The 24,060-nt window shown below is 42.8% G+C and overlaps 1 protein-coding gene across 2 annotated transcripts in view; it reads left to right on the top strand.

Moving 5' to 3' along the window:
- KCNAB1 (potassium voltage-gated channel subfamily A regulatory beta subunit 1) overlaps window positions 1-24,060 on the top strand; it is a 306,973-nt gene that overhangs the window by 268,464 nt on the left and 14,449 nt on the right. For both annotated transcript variants that reach the window (XM_053658018.1, XM_037155966.2), the window contains exons 9-11: window positions 16,585-16,670; window positions 17,844-17,964; window positions 19,000-19,094. In XM_053658018.1, the coding sequence (XP_053513993.1) occupies window positions 16,585-16,670; window positions 17,844-17,964; window positions 19,000-19,094 (302 nt within the window). The remainder of the gene's footprint in view (window positions 1-16,584; window positions 16,671-17,843; window positions 17,965-18,999; window positions 19,095-24,060) is intronic.

Here is a 24,060-nt window from a genome sequence, read left to right as displayed (position 1 = left end):
AGATCGCTGGAGTTGTGACAAGATTTACCTCCGTGTTCTGGGAGGATGTTGACTCAGCCTCAGGAGAATTCACTTTCATATTCATCTTTGTGAGCTTCTCACGATGCTGCAGCTGATCTGCAGTGTCATGGGTAGGATTCGGAGACTAGTGTTATCTAGCTCTCCAGCCCAGGCAGGTGGGGTTAGAGACCTGGGCAGCCTGCCACCTGGCAGTGTCTCAGGGCTTCTCAGCATGCTGACTCAGCGAGCTGAGCAGAGCCACCGGTGCCATTGCTATTGCTAATCTGGAGTTCCCAGGGGAACACATACACTTCAGTCTCTCGCTTACTTTCTGTATAAAATGAAGTAATAAGAGAGTAAATGGTTTTGTTAAACCTTTTCTGGGTATTTAATAAGCGTAGTTTAAAAAAAATTGAGAGTCTACAATTCGAGGGCAAGGGTGCTAGTTTTAGGTGTGCAAACTTGGCTGAGTTACTCAGACTTGCTGTTGCACAATTTTTTATTTGGAAAATGCGAAGAATAAAAATATTACCTTCTCTAGCTATTTCCAAGATTGTTGTAAATATAACATGAGATCATGTAAGTGAAAATGTGTTATACATTGTAATGCCCTATATATGTATATAAGGTTGAAATCATCATTACATATGTTTATACTTTTAGGAATTAATATACATAGTAAGATTAATAGTCAAAGTTTCAACCCGGCACCAAGACCCACATGAAATACAATTTCCAAGAAAGATGCCCAGTTTCCATTTGTAAACCAGCAAAGGAAATGGGCAAGGACTGGGTCCGTGTCTCTTTCTTTCCCCATGTTTTTTTTTTTTTTTTTGAAAATTAAAACCTACAGAGAAGTTGAAAAAAAATAAACATACAATACCACTCACGTAGATTTACCAGACTATGCTGTGTCTGCCTCTGTTTTTCCCTTTTGTGCTTTCTCTCTAATGACATTTCACCCATACTTTCTCCTGTCCCTTGATAATAAGTCATTCTTTTATATAAAACTGTAACACAGTCATCACACCCAAGAACTTTAACACTTGATATACCGCTATTATATAATATACCAGCCCCATTCAAATTTCCTGAAATGGCTTCTATAAGATTTTTTAGGGTTTTTTGGTGGTGGCGGTGGTGGTGGTGAATCAAGGAGGCAGGTTTGTGATTTAATTAGGAATCCCACATTGCATTTAGTTACTACAGCTTCTTTCATCTTTTAGTCTAAAATCGTTCCTCCATCTTCTTTTCTCTTTAATGACATTGACATTTTTTAAAAATTGAAGCCAGTTCTTTGGAGGGTATCTCTTGGTCTGGATTTGTCTAACTATTTTCTCATGATTAGATTAAGGTTAAGCATTTTTGCCAAGAAGACTATGCAGGTGATGTTGAGCTCCTCTCAGTGTGTCCCTCAGAGGGCCCAGAAGTCACTGTGTCTCATTATTGGTCATGTTAAGGTTGACCACTCAGTTAAGAAGACTTCTGCTAGCTTTCTCCATCATGATGGTTCCTCTTTGACCTAGTAATCAATAAATGACATGGGGCAGGTTGCTTGGAAACCAGGTAAATAGCCTGGTCCCTCACAATCCAGTTTTAGCATCCACTGAGGATCCCTGCCCACATCAATTATTATGATGGGGACCACGACCCTTAGCCCTTTATGAGTGAACATCCTTCTGTAGCTTTCCTTTCTCCTCCTTCCGTACTCTCAGCTCTGTGACTCTGAAGCCTCCTTGCCTGTTTAAAGAATGAAAAGGTTTGGACAGAGGAAGAGAGAATCTTGCGAGAGGATCTAAGTGATGACGGCTTGGTTAGGGCTAGCCGTGGAAGTGTAAAAGTGGTTAAGTTTGGATACATATTATTGAAAGTAGAGCCAGCAGAAGTTCCTGATGAGCTGGATATGGGTGTAGCAGACAGAGAGGCATAAAGACTGACTCCAAGGATTTAGGCCTGAGTCACCAGAAGGATGGAGCTGCCATAACTGAGATGGGGAACACCACAGGTGGAGCTGGTTTGTGGGAGAGATCAGGAGTCTGGTTTAGTCATGATGAGTTTCAAATGTTCATTAGACATCCAAATGAAGATGTGAAGTAGGCAATTGGACAATGAAACTTAGAAGATAGACAGAAATTTAACTCTGAGGGTCATTCGCAAGTAAATGATATTTAAAGCATTGAGAAAATACCTAAAATCACACAGAGAGGAAGAAAGAAAGAAAGAAAGAAAGAAAGAAAGAAAGAAAGAAAGAAAGAAAGAAAGAAAGAAAGAAAGAAAGAAAGAAAGAAAGAAAGAAAGAAAGAAAGAAAGAAAGAAAGAAAGAAAGAAAGAAAGAAGAAAAGAAAAGAAAAGAAAGAAAGACAAAAACTGAGCCCTGGGCTTCTCAACATCAAAAGATTGGAAGGAGGGAGAGAAAACCTTGGTGCCCAAGGAACAGGTAAATAAAACATAAAAAGAAGGAAGAAGTGGTCAATTGTAGCAAACGCTGCTAATGAGCCAAGTTAGACAAGTACTGAGAATTGCTCATTGGTGTTACCAGTGCAGAGATAACCGTCAATAACCTCGACAAGAGCAGTTCCAATGAACTGGAGGTAGGCAAGGGGGTAAAAGCCACCAAATCTCTGAGTTTTGGTTTTGTCATTTGGAAAACAGCAAAGAAACCTCCTGATTTAGGATGACAAAGCGAAATATCTCTGACCCTTTTTAAAAAAGAATTTAAAACTCACCCAATAAATAGCATATGGGGCAAAGAACTAAATTAAAATGTCCTTACAAAAGTAGCAGGCAACTCAAAATCTGGACCAATATATTTGAAAGTGGAAAAGGGATGGAGAAATTGTAAATGACTTAGCAGAACTGAAAAGATGTATTGAAAGTGTCCACAAGTGAGAAGCAAGTTAATTTGTACCACGCAACCTGAGAATGGTGAAGTCACAAGAGGCACCAAAGTCACCAAAGATGGGTGTGAGGTGGGAACTAGAAACAAGGTAGTTATTCAAGACTATATAGAGTGATTAAAGCCCCATATCCCCATACCTGTAGGCAGGTCCCTGCCTTTCTCCTCCAATGAAGGAGGCAAGAGGTACATTAACCAGAGACTTTCATTGAGAAGTTCTAGTCTAAGGGATACCAGACACAGGAAGGCGGGGCCAGGCTTAATAAAAAAGATTATTATTCCCCAGGTATTTCCCCTTACTTACTTCCAGGTTACTAACCATGCACTTCTCCTGTGCAAAGATAAGGGAACATTTCTCTGGAGAAAATTGACTATCCCAGAAAAAATAATTTAACAGATACTGACATTGCTATGAAAGAAAACCTCAATGGGACAAAGTGGCAAGTCCCCTAATTGCTCTAACTGAGAAGTGCCATCCAAGCACAATTTTATTGCTTTACTCTTAAATAAAAACCCAAGGATCACATGACATTCAAAGAAAACCTCTAATGTTAAAAAAATTTAAGATCTCAACAGAAGAAAGCAGAATAATGCAGAAGGATACAGAAAATTTCAAAGAAGCTACAATTAATATACTTGGTGAGAAAAGAGAAGATATTGCATCGGTGGAACAAGAACAGTATAAAAGAATGCAAGAGCAACATAGAACTAGGAAAAATGTTAGATATTATAAAATATAATATTCAAAATTTTTAAGAATTCAATAAAGACATTGAATATTGAAGTTGGGGAAGATTCCAAAAGTAGGGAGAAAAAGGCACAGACAATAGGGGTGAAAAGATAAGAAAATGAAGGCTCTTTCCAGAAGGTCCAACATCAATTCAACTAAAAGATTTCTAGGGAGAACATAGAAGATAGAGAAGAGGTAATTTTAAAAAATACAAGAAAATCTCCTGATTCGAAGAATATGAGTCTCCAGATTGAAGGGCCCACCAAGTATCCAGGATGATGGAAGAAGATCTACACAAAGGAATACTGTAGTGAAATTTCATAACTGAAAAGATAAAGAAAAGCATCCTAAAATATTCCAGGGATTTAATAATGGACACCCATTAAGTCTGAAGAATAGAGATGGCCCAACGGTTTCTGACAGCAAAATGGACAACCAGAATGCCACGGGACAAGTCTTCAGAACTCCAAGCCAAAAGATGGTGGGCAAGCTACCAACCACGGGTGAGGAAGTAATAACAACATTCTGCTTTTCTGTCTCCCCAACACAGTTCCTTAGAAGCTACTGAAAAAGTGCTCCACTGAAATGAGAGCTAAACCACACAGAGGAAGCCACGGATCCAATTCGTGAGAGGGAGGAAGAGGGTCCCCAGGATGATGGGGAAGCAGGATGTGGGAGGACGCGCCCTCTTGACGGGGCATTGCCAGAAGAGGAAAGTAGGAATCGAGTTCCTCACAAGCTTGGCCATGAGGAAAACTATATTCAGAGTCATTTGCTCAAAACATGGGAAATTTAGCTATAGCTCCAAATAAAGCTAAGTGAATGTAGCAATTGTCAACTAAGAGAAAAAAGAAAAGTTATACAAGAAAGCAAATCAGTCATCATAAACTACTTAGCTCAGCAGTGGACACTAAGTATACAGTCATCATAATGAAAACAGAATATGAATTTATTCCTAAACCGAGATGCAAATATATTGAAAAAATAGTGAACCTAAAAGGATGCATGCATGGAAGCTAAAACTCACTTCCAGAATGGTAGATAATGTCTAAAAAATCTGGACTGTGATAGTAATGCATAAATGCCGAGAAACGTAGAGACTGATTCCAGAATGAATACTTACGTGTGTTCCAAGCAGTTTTCTCTGGTGGCAGGCAGAGTCAAAAGACTACTGCTGCTCTTTGTTATAAGCCTTTTAGTTTTGACTCTTTAAACAATGTGCTTGTGTTACTTTGACAAAACTAGAGATTAAAATAGTAACCACACACATACACACACAAACGAGATAAAAATGCCAGTAGCACTGAGTTGTCAGTATTAACTATGATCTCATGGCTGTTGAAGCCCAGAGACATTCCTTAAGGCTTAGAAACACACACACAATCAAGGCTAGTCTTCCTACCCTGGACTCCACCAGCAGAAGCCAGCCCACTTCTCACACATCCCCCCAGAAGCAGGCCAGCACCGGAGACCTACCCGCCATTCCCTGAACAAGCCTCGCCGAGCCCCATACTTTCCCTCGGTAGCTTCCAAAGCAGGCTGATAATCCATTGCAGGATGAGTTAGCATCATTTCCACTTATTTTATGTCCATTCCTTTTAGAGAGTAATAACAGAGGAGCACCGCGTGGTCACACACACACACAAGGCGGTCACCCGTATGTGGAGTGTGATCTCAGGAAACAGGAAAGGGTTCCTTTGGTTCCCAAAGCAGCTCTGCGGTTAGCGTTTTGTCCCTTCCGTGTAAGCCGTCCTGCCCCATCAGCATGTCCCAGGCCACTCGGTGGGGCCCCAGTCTGGCTCGCCCAAGTGTTTTCTGTGGCTGCGAGCAGACTGGAGCTCGACTGCTTGCTTCCAAACCGCAGCTCGAGCACTCACTAAGCTGGGTGACCTTAAGTAATGTACTCGCCTTAGCTGTGCCTCAGTTTCCTCATGTGCAAAATAACAATAATAGTAGACCTATTTGATAAGATTGTTATGAGGACTAAATGAATTATTACATGTAAAGTATCTAGAAACAGGCCAAGTATAAGTGCTATAGTAGTGTAAGCTGTCCTTATTAATACTGCAGAAGAGCAATTTTAACCTTTTTCATCTCATAGCACACATAAACTAATCACTGAAATGCTGAGGCACACTCAAGAATATATTTTTTGCTAATCTGACAAAATAATAGATATAATTATGATTCATCCACATTGGACAGCTATTGTGTTGGCTGTTGTCATTTTTTAACTTGACAATCTAAGGAAAAAGAGGTCGGTGGCCCTGACTAATCAAGTATTGCATGTTTTAAAAATTCTTGCAGCACACCAGTTGAAAATCGCTGTTCCAGAAGAAAGAAGACCCTAGTATTACATGAGGGAGCCCCATGAAAATCCACAAAAGTTTCGGACATAAAGGATTAGGCCACATGAGGGTTCTGTGTCTAATTAAAGACCAGTGCCAGAGAGGGACTGTTCATTGTACCTTTCCCCTCCCCCCTGCCCCCCACTCAGCTGCTCTGTGCATTCCAGGTGTGCGTTTCTCCTGAAACACAGGGAAGGAGATGAGCTGCGTGTGGAGAAGGCACTGGGGGAGGGGGAGGGGAGTGAACATGGGGCATTTTCCTTCCATGTCAGTTTTACTCAAAGATTTATACAGAAAAAAAATAGTGTTACTGTTTTAAAGGAAATGCTTTATTATGGTGTAGAGTCAAAATTCACATAAATTTTTATGCCACAGTCAAGGTTGTCTAATATTTTTCCTTTGTGGCGCTTCAGTGGATCACGCAGTGGAGCTATTTGAGAAGCACTATCTTCTGTGAAAAACCTTGCTAAACCCTCCCTTAGCAGAAGATCCTAATGGAGAAAATAAGGAGAAACAGACATCTTTGGGTGGGGGAATGGAGAAGAACCTCAGAAATAGAAAAGCAAGCCCCCCCAAAAAAGATGAAGGGTTCCAGATACAAGCAGACAGCACGCAGAACAGGGTGTCGATGCGAGGAGGTGAGGAGAACGTGGGTGTGCCTCCCAGGGCACACCCAGAGGGGCGGCCGCATCCACTGTGGTGGCTCTTGCAATGCAAGTTGGGCTATTCCTGGGCCTGCCTTACATTTTAACATGCGGAGCCGTAGGTGCCTCATTTTAAAATATTAGCAAAGTTGGTATTTCCTCTGTACCAGGTAGTTCACTGTCCAAAAGCTGAGAAAATCATCCATTCCATGTTGTCAAGTTCAAAAGTTGCCTTTCGGTGAGTTACCAGACACCTCGCAAACATATTAAGAGCTGAAGAGCTGAAACGGATCTGGGGCAGCCAGGAAGCTGCCTCTGCTTGGAAGGGCCGCGCTTTTAATATAATTAAGATGAAGATAGCATTTCCTTCCAGACGTCTCCCCTGGTAGGACCAGCAAGAAAGGCTAGCTCTCCACTTTTAAAGAACCAATAAAAATTGCTTCCTGTTACAGCATGAAACTAGATTTGCCAGTAGAAAATCTCATTAGGGTAAATATTTTTTTCCTCTTATCAATCCTCTGCCAAGTTGCCTGCTTTAATCTTTCATCCACAAGATAGAATTCCTTTTCAAATAAAGTTAAAAGCCTGTCCCAAGCAGCTGATACACACAGCCAGTTGTATAAATAAAAAAAGCTGCAGACTGGATAATAGAATAAGAAGCTACACGAGTCAGATTCCACATCGGCCTGTCTGACCATTAGATGACCTTCAGGCAACATAGAAGACCAGAAATTCAGGGCTTGAGTCAGATATCTACAACGCAATGACAGATGCTCCCAAGTGTAAAAATAACTGTCCCACTAATGATGGATATAGAAATATTGGGTGCCATGTAGAACTTGGAGGGTTTGCTTAAATTTATTTTTTAATATCTCAGTGAACATTTGGAAAACTATTCCTTAAGGAGTTTTGCACAATACATTTCCCTTTGACACACCCAAAGGCTTATTTCTTCAGTTGATAGAGACAGTTTAACCCTCTCCACGCTTCAAATACCTAAATCAAAAGGGTGGACACGAAATCTAGAAATAGGGATGAAAGGAAAGGGAAAAGCATATGCTGTTTCGTTTCGCTTGAGCCTGGGGGCTGACAGCTGAGGCTGGTTTTTAGAGAAGTGAACACCTAGCTTCGTCAAGTTCATCACCTCTCTGAGCCTCCAGTCCTTCAAATGAAAATATGATAGAACCACTTCATCAGGCTGTAGTAAAGCTCCGGTGCAGTCATATTGATAAAATGCCCAGCAGAGCCCAGCACACAGTGGGCACTAGTAGAGTTAGCTGTCTCCCTGTCCTTCTGTCGTGGGTGTGCCCAGCCAGACCCAGTCTGAGCGCAGAGGACATTGTTGGCTGTCAGCCCAGAAGCCTCCTGTCCCCTCTCAGGCACCCACATATTCATGTGGGTGATGATGCTCCCCCCGGACTGCCAGCTGACTCAGAGGAAGGCCACTTCCTCTCCCCTCGCTGCACCTCAGTTCCAAGGCGAGTTTTGGGTTGTGTTAAGCCCATCAGCCCATTCTTCCCTTGGCCAGAGTCACTGGTTCATGGGACCAAAACAGCCCAATCAGAGTGAATGTCAAGAGCTGAGGCAAAAAAAAAAAAAGCCCTGGACAAGGATGGACAAGGAAGCAGGTGGCCACAGAAGTTACTGATAGCCACCCCGATGCCACAGTGGAATCCAGCCTGGGGAGAGCAGAACACAGAGTAGGAGGAAGGTGGTCCTCAATGGCTTGGAACAACCAACTCTGAAGCGTGTATTACAACCTCTGCCTTTCCAGTGACAAAAGCCAATACATCTCTTTTACAATATAAGGACTTTTAATTGAGCTTTCAATAACTCTTTCCATTAAGAAAAACAAGAATAACAATCCAATTGATATACCAAGAAGTCTGAGACATCCTCATTTCTAAGAAAAACTGCAGCCCAAAGTGCAAGAGAATCATGAAATAATTCTCAAAAATATCATCTTTAGATCTGTGATTCAGAGTCCAGCAGAAGTAAGGCCTGCTTGAGTGTGGTTGGTAGGGTAATAATGTGGGTGTAATAATTCATAGTTTCAATTTAAGCATTTCACCTAATATGTCACATGGTGTGCTTGGGTATGATATTGTTACATTACAGAATTACATGCTTATCATTTTGTAATAAAAGGGAGGTGTTATTTGTGCCAGATTCTGTAAATAAGGGGTATTTACAATCTCTATCATATCTTTCTATGTGTTATTGATAGGTTTTATTATCTACACCAGAGTTCCTTTCACCATCATTGTTTCTGATATATACAAGAAAAGTTTCACTCAGCTTAATCTACATAGCAGGTTAATTTCCTTATTAATCTCTGCATGCATTTTGGAAACTATTTATCCTGATATATTCACTAAGAAAAATCAGGTGTTCATGGGAATGTCATCTATGGCAAAGCAGAACAACTGGTAACACTTGCTTTGGGAGTTTTCTACGTAGTCCTTGCTAGAGACAATGCTTTCGTTTCTACCAGATTCCTATGTTGAAACCTAAAACCCAATGTGATGCTATTAGGAGGTGGGGCCGTTGGTAATTGACCAGGTCATGAGGGTGGAGCCTTCATGACTGACATTAGTGTAGTTATAAGAGAGATTCCAGAGTGTCCCCTCCCCTATCTGAGGACACAATGAGAAGCTGTCTACGAACTAGGAAGAGGGTTCTCACCAGACACTGAATCTGCCTGCACCTTGATCTTGGATTTCCCAGCCTCCAGACTAAGAAATTAATATTTGTTGTTTGTCACCTGGTATTTTTGTTATATTTTGTTGAAATAGCCTAAATAAATAGAAACAGCCATATTCTATGATAAAATTTGTGGGCTTGATTGCCAAGATCAACTCTTCAAAAATTTTAGAAGGAAAGAAAATCCTTTTACAAATACTAATTTTTTCATTTATGTCAGAGAGATAGACCATTTCAGGAGAAGACCCATGTTCAAACTATAAAAAAAATCCGTTTTAAAGGATTGGCCAGTAACATTGCCACAGGAAGCCCCCAGGATGCTAACATACATTCCCACAGCCAACTGAGAACACAGCTTCCAGCTTCACAGGTGAAGAGATAAGTCAGGTGTGTAGGAAATTTGCCCCGGAATTTTAGTTCACTTAGATCTGTTTGTTTATTCACATTTCTCTATTTGTTGCCTTGCTCCAGACAAAATTTAAGGCAATGGCGTTTTTACTTGCTCTCACTTTGGATGTCTCTAAATTAATTAGAATTTATTCTGCTGTCCATAAGCCTGACAGCACCTGGCCTGTGGTGGAAGAGCACTGTATTCTATACTCACCATGAATGCTACCTCTCTTTCACCAAGACAGAAACAGTCTAACTGTCATTTAATTACTACCATTTAGTATTAATCAAACATAGGAATTACAAACTGATATTTTGGAGTCACCAGGTTTTAGTAGGAAGTAGTGGGGAATATGTTTACATTATGTTGAAGGACAAGGTGTGATTTTATGATCTATATTCTACGTAATTATTTGGAGCATCGGCCAGCAGCAGTTGGTCTGGTGAGCTGCTAATCTAGGTGAGCTGTTGGATGTAGTGATAAGATTATAAAGAAATAAGGAGGAGAGAGTATTTTTGAAAGATAAGAAAACTGTGTCATTGCCTTAGTCCAGTCCCTTGGCCACTCTTATCTAAATGTGTAATGAACAATTGCTCCCTTGCTAGGACTAAAGATGCCTGTGTGATGGAGGAGGAAATATTAAAAGTGTACAGCATCTCACAGCCTCCCCCCTCTGCAGGGAGAGCTGAACAAGGAATGGGCAGAGTCCCCAGGATAGCCTGTGTGTGTGTTCAGAAGTCACAGCAAACTCAGGCTCTTACTGGAGGGAGCTGCTCTTATTTGCAGGTTCTGCAAATGGGATTTTCTGGAGTTTTATTCAGTTTGAGATAAGGTGGACAATGGAGGGGGAGGGAGGCTTCATGAGGAGTTAGGGAAATGCCACAAACTCAGACAAGTCTGATTAAAATGTCTCTCAACCTTAGGGGTACTTACCAGCCACTGTTTCTGTTCAGGGCCTTTGGACTTGGGGTAAAAGTGAGACTAAAAGGGTCCCATTTCAATAATGTGATGATACTAGTCCACATTCCAGAATAAGATTTGGAAACATCAAAGGCTCAGTTCGAACTGTCTAGGGTCAGGGAAAACCAGTATGTGGCAGAGCAGAGAGGGCGGGGATCTCTCAGGGTGGCTGCAGGGTGAGGACAGTGCATTGTCCTTGGAGACATACAGCTCCACATGTGTCCCTTTGAGTCTCTTGAATCTGGGCTGTTCTGAGACAGAATCATTTTGTCTGACCCCCTGACCCAGAAGGCTGTTCTGTGTAAAGGAACACCTTATGAAGATCAGTCACTCTTTCTCTAAGCCTTGCCAGGTCTGACGCAGACACAGGCCGCCTTTTGGCTCTCTTTTTCAAAGTGTCATCAGATTTGAGATCTTTCTTCACAGAAAAGATAGCTCACATTGCTTGTGAAACTCATCATGAACCATGGTCATCGGCATATTACATGCAAAGGGGTAGATGGAACCACAAGGCATCACACATTCACAGGTACACAGTGGGATCCATTATGTAAATACTTTGTTAGTTTTCTGTCCCCAGCCCACCTTCTCCCACAGTGTCATTTCCAAATGACCAGTCACAGAACTGCAGAGCTACAAGTGGCCTTAGACACTCTCCTGAGAACTTGACCAGATGCCCCTCTTTCTGAGCCTCAGCTTCTTCATCAGTAAAGTCGGGGTTAAAATATAACCCACCTAAAGAGTTATATAAAGATTTCTTATGTGCTCAGTTAATATCAATCTGCTCATTTGTGTTGAAGAAACTGAGATCCAGGAAGATTGAACACTGTGCCCAAGTTAGTGACAATGATGGACATAAATGTCTCCTAAATCCTGGCGTGCACTCTGCAAGGCAAATGAAGCCAGGCTTTCCTTGGACACTCAGCAAGCCTTTAAGGCTAATGGTGGCATCACTTCCTTTATGGGTATGAGTGTCATTCCTGCGAGAAAGGATTGTCCTCTACCTCCAGACCCTCAGTTGGGCACTGAGGGAGGATTCTCCAAAGGCAAGATGATACAGGACTGATAAAGAGCCAAGAAGAAGCCTCTAAGCCCCAAAGAGGCTTCATTAGAAACCAGTACCACCACAAGCACCCAAAGTCAATAAACAAGTCAAGTTTAGACATATAAAGAACAAACAGCTGGTTTGGAGTAAAACCTGTGCCCAGGTCTAGACCTGATTTTTTTTATCAGTGTTCACAATTCCTCTGATGAACCTGAGCCCCCGAGTTCTGCCAGTGCCCCCCCCCAACCCCGCTCCTCTCAGGAAAGGAGGTCTGACAGCAGGGAAGCTGGACCGTGTCAACGGCACTGCCGATAGCCGACAATTATTGACCTCTCAAACTGGCAATTTCATTCGGTGAAACCCAATGTTTGTGAATTAATCTATAACATGCTAGTGTTTTAAAGTGGTGCTATTGCCTGTTATGGACCCTCCTTTCTTCTTTATTTTTTAGATTATAAAAGTATAATCACATGCATTTATAGAAACTTAGAATAATAGGACAAAATCACATAGTTCCACTATGTAGTTCAATTATTTTGTGTACCCAATCTCGGCATTTTGTAACTATATTTGAAATAGTTATAAGTATTAATAATATTCAAGCTTTTAAGTATGCCTTAAAACAAGGAACACCTAGTCCGTATTTCCTCCTCTACAGAGAGAGGAAACTGCACTGGAATGTGGCTAATGTTTCTTTCGTTTTTATTATTTTGCGTCTTCGTGGCCAGGTGAACTCGAGTACATTTTGCCGAAATACTAATTTCTGCACATTTACCTTCAGTCCTTGGGGCCCATGCAGGGTAACTCTCCACCTACGACCTCCGAGGTTCTAGGGAGCGTTTCCCATGAACAGAAGTTTAATGTGAGTGACTGTGTTTGGCATGGGGGACAATTAAAAAATGTTTATTGATGAGCTATTTTCACTTAAAGGTTTATTAAGGCCTTTAGCTTAAAATACATATTTAAAAATATAGATGACCTACATTACTGAAAGGAGAATGCCAACTTTTTTTTGGGTAACTTAAGTGTGAGCATCTGAGTCTATTTGAGAAGAAACAAGAAACAACCAGAGGCACGTCCTGCTTCCTCGTTACTCAGTTTGTGTTACTCTGAGATTCCCAGATTAGTCTACACACCTCATCTGGGGTCAGGCTTTGAAAGGACTCCACAGGATCCATACCCACTCACTTTCCAGGGAAATGGAATTGTCAGAGAGGCAAAACCCGTATCCATGGCCAGCTATGTGCCGGGATGCAGGGGACAGGAGAGAGAGCTGCCTGTGGCCTGCAGAGCGAAGAATAGCAACGACTGTTTCACCCTGGAAAGGAGTGCATGGGGAAGGGTTAACACAGGTTTGGGTTGTTTTTTTTTTATTTGACAGTGTAGACATTGTTTCTCAAACTTCGAGATTTGAGAGCCAATGAAAATAATAGAAAGGCCAGGACCTGCACCTCCGCACGTTCATCACCTTCCTCAGGTGATCCTGACTCACACCCAAGTGTGTGTGTGCGTGCGCACATGCACGTACAAGAATGCATGCATGCCATAGTGACTACCTTGGTTACACGTCTACTAAAGCAAATAACTAACCTAAGGGTTAAATTACAGCATGAAGCATTGAGATTGGATGAAAGAGCAGAAAGAACCGTGAGAGGAATTTCTTACCCACTGTAACGCCTTACTTGGGAGTGGTATGAAGCAATGGTTCTCAAACTTGATTCTGCACCAGAATTGCTTGGAGGGCTGGTTAAAACGGACTGCTGGGCCCCACCGGCCTCCAGATTTTGTAATTCGAGGGGTCTGGGGTGAAGCCCTAGGCTCTGCATCTCTAACAAGTTCCTAGAGGTGGTGGCTACTGCCACACTCGGGAACAATGGCGTAGACCAGTGAGCACAGCGGTTCTCAGCCCTGCCTGCACTCCAGGCTCACCAGGGATGTGTTTTTAAAGCATTGGTGCCAGGCCTCACCTCCAGAGATTCTGATATAAGAGAGTTTCGGTTAGTACAGTTTTGAATGTAGTGTAATACTGAGCCCGGATAGTGCAGTTTTGAATGTGCAGTCGGGGCTGAGAACCACTGGAGCTAGGGCTTCCTGGAAAAGCAGGGTCGTCACATTCAGTATTGGGTTCCAAGATTTAATCAGTTTGTCTGTGTTCTTTCCCAGGAGCCGGTGAATGCAATGCACTAAGTGGTCTTCCTAATGTCCTTCTCCTGACTCAGAATCGATGCTCTGACTATACTTTTAAAATGCATTTCCCCGATGCACAAGGAAAACAACTGAATTTAGACTCAGTTCATTTTTTTCTCAACAATGCTGCCCTCTAGTGTCCCTAGATAGTAGAATCACGTAAAACCCCCCTCTCGGCCATCAGTATAGCAATTTCCTGTTAGCTAAACACTTGGGGGATTTTTCTCTGACATTTAAAAAAATTAATGTGTGTTAAATTAAATTTTATTTTTCTGGCAACATTAGTCTCCACCTTCAGCCTCTCAGTTCTCCCCTCACATCTCCCTGCAGCCTCCTCCAGGATAAGAATTCCTGGATTCAAGCTTTTACTACGAATAAAAGAAAACTGAAAATAAGAGCTCTGGTCCTTCCCTCTTCCCATGCGTTCTATTTTCAAATAATTCCTGGGGACAATTACTGGGGCAACTTGTGATATTACCATTAAAGTGGTTCTGAAGACATCTTTTTCCTCAGAACTTGTGAGAAGTGCCTTCACACAATTAAGGCAAAATGAGGAGGAAAGAGGAAGCTGGCTTTGTTCATTCAGCCCACTTTACAATTTTTGTCATCTTTTGGCTCTTTTTCAAGTTGGAATACTGTGCTCAATAAACTACAAATCTTGCAATACTATATGGTTCACAAAGAAAACTATTTAGCTTCTGACAAAGGAACAGGACTCCTGGAGTTCTCCTTTCAATATTGCACCCAGCTGGTCTCTGCAGGGTCAGAGGCCAAACAGATGAGGGAGAAAGAAATTGCCAGCAACTCAAGTACCTGTGGCACTTGACTGCCACCATAGGGTCTTCCACACTTGGCACTATCTATTCTCTTGTGTTCCTCACTTTCCACACCCACCTCATTTTCACATGACTGATCTTTTGTTGAAAGTAGGATTCATCAAACAGGAGCTCCCAGGTCTTCCTGGGCGAGCCCTACACACCTCTGGGTCCCACCATCTGGCAGAAGAGTCCTTCCCACCGACTTTGCCCCCCTCCATCTCATTTTCACTAGTCTTCCTCTCCCTTTTTTCTTCTCTGACCCTCATCCCAAATGTTCTGTGTTCATCTTACCTGATTATGGACTTAGAGAAAGGGGAGCATCTTGGTTTCAGTCTATTCTCTGTGAACCTCCACAGTGTTTACCAATATGTGGGATTCACCACAGTATCCCCACCACCCAGCAGAGCAGACACTTAATACTGTCGATTGAACAAACTCCTTGGCTCTGAATGGAACAGGAGGGGAAAGGAAAGGGGCAGAACACCCATGGAGATGGGAGAGAATACTTCTGGGGCTTTCAACTTCCAGAAATGTTTATGGTCCATTTGCATAATAAAAGACAATCTTTCATATAACTTTGTATATCTAATTTGCTTTATAAAGGGAAAATAAACTTCCTAGTTTCTATTGCTGAGTTATTTTTGTTTGCTTACAAACCAAATTCTGCCTCTGATGGGTAGATAAGGGTGAATAAAAACATTCTCATTGTCCCAAGAAAGAAATTAAGGGCAATTTAAAATGGTTTACATAAACCAAGCAAGGAAGCTAAGACCCTAACCTTGCTGTCATGTTCCAAACCCTGCTCCCTAATTTAGACAGTGCTTGTTTGTGAGAACTAATGTAAGACTACATCTACCACAACTCGACTTTGCAACCAAGATTTGACTCTTCTGAAGGACATTTTACCCACAGGTATTAGGGGGACACAGAGAAGCCAAGGTCTGCAACCCTTGAAAATGTCAACTGACCTAGTAAGCTTGGTGTTTGGCTGATCTGCTTTGTAGGAGAAATGCAACCATGATTGTGGCTTCTCACTCAGCTGAACTTGAGGCTCTCCAAGCTCTCTGGTTCTGCACCACACCTGGCTGGTGCCCAGAGGATGAGCTGGGCTCCACCTCTCTGGGGATTCATTGCCCTGTTCAGGAAATGTGATGTCAAACTGAAAGAGGCCGATGAGCAAACTGGGTGGGACCATGAACAGGCCCCAGTGAAATCTATTACATGGGTGTCTTAGAATAAAATTTGGTTCAAAGTGGTCAAGGACAAGGAGTGCCATTGTGGGTTGGGAGCCACTGTGGCCTCCGCTGTTTGTTCCTCATTTAATATGTTTATCTTTCTGCTAAATTCATGGTTGCTGAGTCATCTCTATTACACAGCCACCCTGTGTGAGGCCCAGCTCTGCCCATACAACACACAAAGGCAGGCCTCCTGCTCTCGATGACCTTCCACTCCACAAAGTCAAAACCAATGCTGTCTCTTACTTCTCACTTTAGTGAGCAAAGTACCCAGGTTCTGAAGGAGGTTAATCATGAGCTCCTTTATCAGGCCAGGAACTATGAAGCAATAAAAATAAAGGAAGAACTTAAAGTGCTCATTATGTTTTTAATATCATTTAGTGCTGCTGCTGCAAGTGGAAATGGAAAGTCAATTTACCCAGAAGCACCATCAGCCTCTACACCATCACTATTTCATGGTAGACTATTACGTTGTCACCAGTGTCAGAGCAATTATATTAATCAAACAAATACTTGGAAATACTTGGATTAAACATCCAAGCCTTCACCAGGGGTGGGGGTCAGGGAAGACCACATCACTTTGCAAAGTAGAGAAACTCATGAAATGTTCTCTGTTGGCCTTCACAGAAATTGTTCGAGCCATGACGCATGTGATAAACCAAGGGATGGCGATGTACTGGGGAACCTCGCGGTGGAGTGCCATGGAGATCATGGTAATTTCGTTTCCATCTCTGAATGGCCCTTGGGCATCTCATTGCAGGGATTATTGCACTTTGCTTTATTGTGCTTCACAGATACAATGTTTTTTTACCAATTGAAGGCTTGTGGCAACCCCACCTCAAGCAAGTCTATTGGTGCCATTTTTCCGACATCACCTGCTCACTTTGCGTCTCTGTATGACCTTTTGGTCATTCTCACAATGCTTCAAGCTTTTTCATTAATATTACATTTGTTATGGCACAGATTACATCTGTGATCAGTGATCTTTGATGTTACCGCCCACCAGCTAAAGGATTACTTCTTGCTGAAGGCTTAGATGAGGGTTAGCATTTTTAAGCAATAATGTATTTTTTAATTAAGTTACATGCCTTTTTTTTAGATGTAATGCTATCACACACTTAATAGACTACAGAATAGTGTGAACATAACTTTTCTATGTACTGGGAAACCAAGCATTTGTGTGCCTCACCTTACTGTGAGATTCACTTTATTGCCGTGGTCTGGAACAGAAGCCTCGGCATCTCTAAGGTGTGCGTGCATTGGTCTTCAGACACCACGTGTAAATCACAAGACCTCTTGCCGTCTTCACAACCACTGTGGCCCTAGAACTCTACGGTCAATTCTATCATCATAGAGATGGATGCGGAGGCTGGACCTCATCAGCCTGGAGCACAGCAGGGAGGGCTGGGCTCTAACAGGAACCACATGTTAGTACATTTTTGGTGGCAAAAGAGCAAATTAAATCTCTTAGCTAATGAGATATATGAACACAATAGTCTAGTATTCTTTAAAAACTCTAAAAACTGTACAATTTTCCACGTGCTAATAACAGGTCATCTGTAGGTATTAGTGGAAGTTTCATTTTTTTTAGAAACCTAGAAACAGTCAAAGTTCATTTTCTTTCTCATAGTCCATAAGTCTCACCTGGACCAATTTTCCCTGGGCCTGACTCAGCCCAAACCCTCCTGAAGAATAACAAGGATTACTTGTGCTGCGTGTTGCTCTTAGTGAAACTGATGGTTATAACCTGGCTTATTATTATGCATCTTACATGTTTCTTGGTTTGTACTGATTTTGCTAAAATGAAAATTTCTCATGCATATGAATCCCAGGGCCGTCTTATTTCTCATCTGTGTAAACCCAGATGCAATCTCATTTCTCCCCAGGAAGCCTATTCTGTAGCAAGACAATTCAACATGATCCCTCCAGTGTGTGAACAAGCTGAATACCACCTTTTCCAGAGAGAGAAAGTCGAGGTGCAGCTACCAGAGCTCTACCATAAAATAGGTAATTTTCTCAATCAAATTTACTGATGATTTTTAACAATAGGAGTCCCAGTGATCTGGGAAAAGAGTCATTGAAATGCCTCCTAAATGCCCCTCATTAACACAGGGATGTGAGAGCTATGCATTCCGGTGACTGCAAATGGGCGTGTGTGCAAACGGGGCAGCTACAGCACGTTGCGACTGGTGCATAAGCCGTACTCAGCAGGTGTTCAAAAAACACATACAGAATGAAGGGAAGAAACCGTAAATAAAGTCCTTTTTCATAGGGTGCTTGCTGTAGCCAAAGCATGAGTGGATTATGATTAGCTTTAAAAAAAAAAAATAGGCGATATAAACATCTGTCTCCCAGGCTGTGCCTGGAACAGAGTGAGACTGAGGAATTCCAGAACAGCTCACAAGCCCGGCACTGTGTGTTCGCGTAGGTCGACGGAATGACTCCAAAGAGAGAGGGGAAAGGCATACACAAGAATTTCAGACCTCAGAAAGACATGAAACAGCCACATTTTCAGGCTTTTTGTTTTTAAGTTTTCAGAGATAACTTTCCTCCTAAGAAAGAGGTTTACATGAGCAGGAAAATGTTGGGTGAGGGGGAAAAAAAGGATAAAAAATTTTCAACAATAGCAACCCTTACTATTGCTCGCACTTACTGTGTGTTTACCATGTACTGGGCACTGTGCATCTGGTATGTGCCGGGCATTGTTTGGAACTGAGTGGTCAAGCAAAGCACTGAATTTCTGTGCAAGTAAAAGTGTTTGTGTCTGAGTGTAAAAAGAAATGTAAAGTTTGTACATGAATAAGCCACCTTTTCAGGCTGGTTTATAAGGCCCACTCCCTATAACTGACTCTACCTGCTTAATTGGTTTATAAAAACACAGTTTATAAATCTCTGAACTTTAATAAGAAAGATGTATGCTGGTATTAGCACTTTCTATCTGCCCAGCTTCTTCCCACAACTAGCCAAGTCCCGCTTAAACACCCCCACACCTTCCATCCCAATTTGCAACAAGCAGCCTTGTAAACTGTTTTCCTCCTGTAGGAGTTGGAGCGATGACCTGGTCCCCACTTGCCTGTGGAATCATCTCAGGAAAATATGGAAATGGGGTACCCGAAAGCTCCAGGGCCTCTCTGAAGGTATTTCCCTCTACCTCTAGGAGAGAGTCTGGGGTGGGAGACAGGGTTGCAGGGGGGGGGGGAGATGGATCAGAACAGCCTTGCAGCAGCCGGTGCCTTCCGGCTCACTCACAGCGTGGCCTTGGCCGGGAGCTGTCCCTGGAGCAGGCTCCCCGAGCCCTGAGCCCTGAGCCTGCCAGAGGCCTCCGCTCCTGGCCAAGCATCAGTCAGCCCTTCACAATCTGCCGGTGCACACACCTCTCCTCCTCTGGGGCCTGGGGGCAATGCCCAATGACCTGGTGGGACTCCTGGAGCACGAATCCCTGCACTGTGATTTATGCTTATGTTAAAAAAAGGCATTTCATTCCTCCTTTCAAACTGACAACATGTAAAAATCTGTTTCCTATGTAAGGAGGATCTAACTTCACCTTTTGACAAAACAAAATGTAAGCCATAGAAATTTAATCCACATGGGACCAACCGGTTATAACTGAGCAAGGTTGGAGGGTGGCTGATGTTTTTACCGTGTGAGGGTGGAGGGTCGGAAGTGGGGACTCAGAGCAAACACACAGCCACGCCTTTGTCACTGGGGCTCAGGGCTGGTGTTCAGAGGTCAGCTCTGGGTGCGACGTCCTGTGGCTTAAATTCTTTTCTGAAGCATAATGATATTCAAGATCATTGTCATAAAAATGCTTCCATTCAGAACATCTCAATGCTTAATTTATTGGAGAGTACTCTAAACATCACTCCTTCTTAATAACAACATGTTTGTTTTTAGAAACTTACGAGAATGTGTAATAACATTACAGTCACAAATTACTCTGTAGTATCAGGAGAGAGAACATATGCATTTTCCAAAGTCAGACAGGCCCAACGCCCCAAAGAGGGAGCAGAAGTCTGCAAGCCGCTTGCCCCCATCAGCACAAAGTCAGTGGGAGATCGGCTCAAGTTTGGCCCAAACCAGCAGCCCTTTAATCTGTGTGGCTGGGACCACCATGTGCTTCCCTAATCAGAACCTTCTCAAGGTCTGTCACTTTCCTGTCTGCCTGTAACAGTTGCCCTATTGGCTTGTTTGTTCTAGAAAATAATACAGTATAAGCATGGCAACATGGTTCTATTTCTAGATTTGCATGATCACAAATGTAATTATACTAGAATATAAAATACGGTCTTGCTTCTGAAAATGGAAGACTGTTCTGAACCAAGTCTGAATAAGCCAGCAAAGAAAAACTAAAAAGCATTTTAGGGAAGATGGTATAAAAGGCAAGAAAAGAGTGAAGAAGAAAGGGAAGTATTGAAAATTGCGATTTTATTGAGTACCTACTATGTGCCAAACACTGGACTAAGAGTTTTTATTCATCTCCTTTTACCTTCACAAAGATAAATGGATACAGATGAATATTAGTCAGCGGTAGCTAAGCACGTGGCCTTACATTCTTTCAAAGACTTTCTAAAAAGCTCAAAGTACTCCCATATATATGTCAGGGATTTGTTCTCAGACTATTCTTACAAGACCTTTTCCAGATGTGCACAGAGAGGTTGGATACCAACCCAAAAGCGTAAACTCATAATAGAGAAGGTCGCTGTGAGATCCCAGGTCTCCTGGCTTCAATTTATCTCTGTCAAACCCAGTTTTTTAAAGAAGAGGTAGCTACCCTATATTTGCGGTGTAAGATTGGTTAACCCCCATCACTGTTTGAGAAAAGCTTATAGACAGCGGGGAAAAAGCAATGTTCACAAATGCACTAATAAAAGGAGAAAGAAAAAACAAAAAGGTGTATCATAGATATGAAGCCCAAAAGCAACTCAGAAAATATTTCTATTTTTGCCTTTTATAGAGTCAGCTCAACATCTATTTTGAAACATCTTTAACAATAACCATTAAGAGCTCTCTGCAGGGGGAGGGCAGCCCCTCCTACAGCACACTGTTTGAGGGTTCCGAAGACGCCTGAGGCTTCCTAAAGCACCAGCCTGAGTGTTTCCTGGACTAATACAGGTGCGCGCAGAAAAGCCACTCAAGTAGAAGAGGGAAAAATAGCAAGTATCACAGCAGCCTTAGGAGTGAATCAGAATGCTAATAGCAAAATTTTAAAAAAAATTTAACAGAGAGAGCTAGCTACATAGATGAATGAGTTGCCAACTTTCACATCCCCTCTTGCCCCCCAAATAGAATAAATGACTAATGTTTCAAACTGGCTCTTGTAGGACATGCCGATAAAATGAAGGTGCTGATATTTTGCATCTGCTGTAAGCATAGAACCGTACTAGAGGGATAAATTAACCCTGTACGGCAAATGCTTTTATTTTAGAAAGTAATACTACCCAGGGGCAGTTCTGAGAGGCTGCTGTAATACCTGAAGGAATCTATTCTCACTCCCAAAACCTGCCCTTCCTGGTTAACAGCGCCTCCACCCACCCCTGTGGTCGTCCCAGTCAGAAGCCGAGGCTACATGGTGTCCAGCTGCCTCCTCTGCCCCCTCACCCTGTCTGACCGGGTGGCCATTCCCCAGTCTATACCTTGACCTTCTGTGGTCTGTCCTGGGCAGCCTTCGTTCGGATCTTCATCGTTCCTTTCCTGGTTGCTGCAGTAACCTCCTCTCTGCACTCTGAATTTCTTTCCCCTCTTCTCAACTATCTGTCACTGTGACCAATTATATTGCTAAAAAATTAATCTGACTATAGGGTAACCTGCTTAAAATTCTTTAAAGACTTCCCAATCATTACTTATAGGACAAAACCCAAACCCCACAGAAAAGCATTCAAGGAAATCCTTTCGGAATCTAAGTTGGGTTCATTTTTCTGTTCTTGTCCCTCTCTGATCATATCACTTTGTTTTCCACCCAAACACACTGGACTCCCTTTTGCCTCCCAGAAATGCCCTTCTTTTCATCCTGCTGTGGAAGTTCTCACCTTGAAAGACAGAGCTTGGTTGTCTGTGTAGCCTGTCCTCACTTTATCAAGCGATCATTTGCATCTTCTTCTATTATTCCATAAACACTTCTTACAGAGTCAGAATTCCCTGGCTGCAAGCAGTAGAACTCAATTCAAACTAATGTAATCAAAGAAGGGGACCACGCAGACACTCCTGAGGAAGGCTGAGTGGGGACGGTTTCGGGGACGCCTCCATCTACAGACTCGCACATCGTCAGGCCTGTCTCCTCTCTCTCTCTCTGTCTGCACTGGGTGTTGTTGTCCTTCTACTGAAAGTAGGTGTTCTCCATGAAGCCAGGAGCAGGAAAGCTGGCGACTGCAGACTTACAGACCCTTAAAGCCATGAAACCTGAGAGAAAAGAGATATTTTATTTATCAGTTTCAGTCAAGAAAAGACTGGCCAACCTATTAGACCAATGACAGTGGCAAAAAGGATAAGGTGCTCTCATCCACTCCTGTCAGCTCCCTGGTTGGGTGTTTCCCGCGGAGAGGCAGCATAGACGTGGGTCTGAGGGAACCACTGAGGGGGGCGCCCCAACTACAAAACACTTCTCAGTGATTTGAGACTATTTCTAGGAAAGACACCGAAACTTAACTCATGTACCTCATCACAGAGCCTGGCACTTAATAAGTGCTCAATAAATGCTTGTGGAATGAATGCAATGAGCTGGAATAGAAGATCGACAGTGAGCAAGAGACCAGGTATGGAGCTTTTAAATAGAAAGTCTAGAAATGAAAAGTGCCATGAGACTTAGGAGCAGCTCCCCTCAGTTGTTAGCAAAACGCCTTATAGAAAAATCACGTACCCCTCTGTCAAAGGGAAATAGGCAACATGCAAAGCTCGGTGCATCCAAGTCAGGGGACAGGGGATTGGCCAAGTACTTACCACAGGTGTTCACATTAAGAAACTAAGGATATTGCATCTCATGGTCTCATTTCAGGAAATTTCTTAGCTCCAGCATTTTCCCTAGCTATTTCAACCTCACTAGTGAAGACTTTGCTGCTTTTTGGAGCCAAAGAATTTGATGTTTAAACAGAAAAGCCAATGAGCTTGGATGACGAAGTATTCTAGACAAGATCCAGAGGTGAAACGTGATTGCTGCTGTCCGTGGCTTTGTAGTGGCTGCCTGAGTCCCAGCTCGGGGTTATTGACAGCCAGCTGGGGGCCGCCCAGGGCCAGTCTCATAGGCTGTCGCCTCTTCTGTATCAGTCCCTTTAAATGCATACCCATCGGTAACAGTCACTGCACTGGGAGACAGCAAAGCAATGGGCATTAGGAAAAGTTTAGAAAATACTGTGACTTGCAGATACAAGCAATAGCCCACTGACCTGTGGAGAAAAGCTCTTTCTGTTGTCCCTGTGACAAACACGTGTTCTCTGCTCTGTGCTGGGCTCCATGCTGAGTTCTAAGGGTTCAGGGGTGAGGGGGGGCAGCCTCGGCCTTTGCATAGTAACATGGGGGACTCGTGGAAAGACAGGCAGTGAAAGGGTGAATTAGGGAACAACATGGAACCCACCAGCACTGTGGACTCACGCAGGACTGCCTGCATGGCCGTGTGCCCGAAGGTGGGGATGCTCAATCCCTCGTTTCTCATATTCCTCTCTCAACACCATGTTGGCTGGCCCCTCCTCTGCCAACCAGTGTCAGGACCGGAGATGTTGAGAGGGATAAGAAGCTCCCCCTGCCTTCCTCTTAGAAAGAAGTATCGACACGTAGTCACATCGCTGCAGCAATGGGGTGAGAGATATACCAGGCTGGAAGAGGAAATTTCATTGTTTGATTCATAGAGTATTGCCCAGTCGACCAGCTAGTTTATTATCATGCACAACCACATCCACTGCTAATCTTTTTACATAAAACAGGGGTTTGTTCCCATAATTAACTAGTATTTTAATTAAGCCTCATTTCTTAACTTTTTCCCACTTGTAAAGCAGGTAAAGCTATTTATTTCCAAAGCACTTTTGTTTCCTTTGGTAGGAGGAAGGCAATGTAAATCCTATGCATCCACTTTTTTAAAAACGCCAACCTCCTCATTTTCCAATGGTTAAGGCAGCA

The sequence above is a fragment of the Artibeus jamaicensis genome, unplaced genomic scaffold, assembly GCF_021234435.1.
Source record: "Artibeus jamaicensis isolate MK-2021 breed Jamaican fruit bat unplaced genomic scaffold, CSHL_Jam_final scaffold_474, whole genome shotgun sequence".
In the NCBI taxonomy this organism is placed as follows: Eukaryota; Metazoa; Chordata; class Mammalia; order Chiroptera; family Phyllostomidae; genus Artibeus; species Artibeus jamaicensis.
This window is presented reverse-complemented; position numbering and strand designations above follow the sequence as displayed.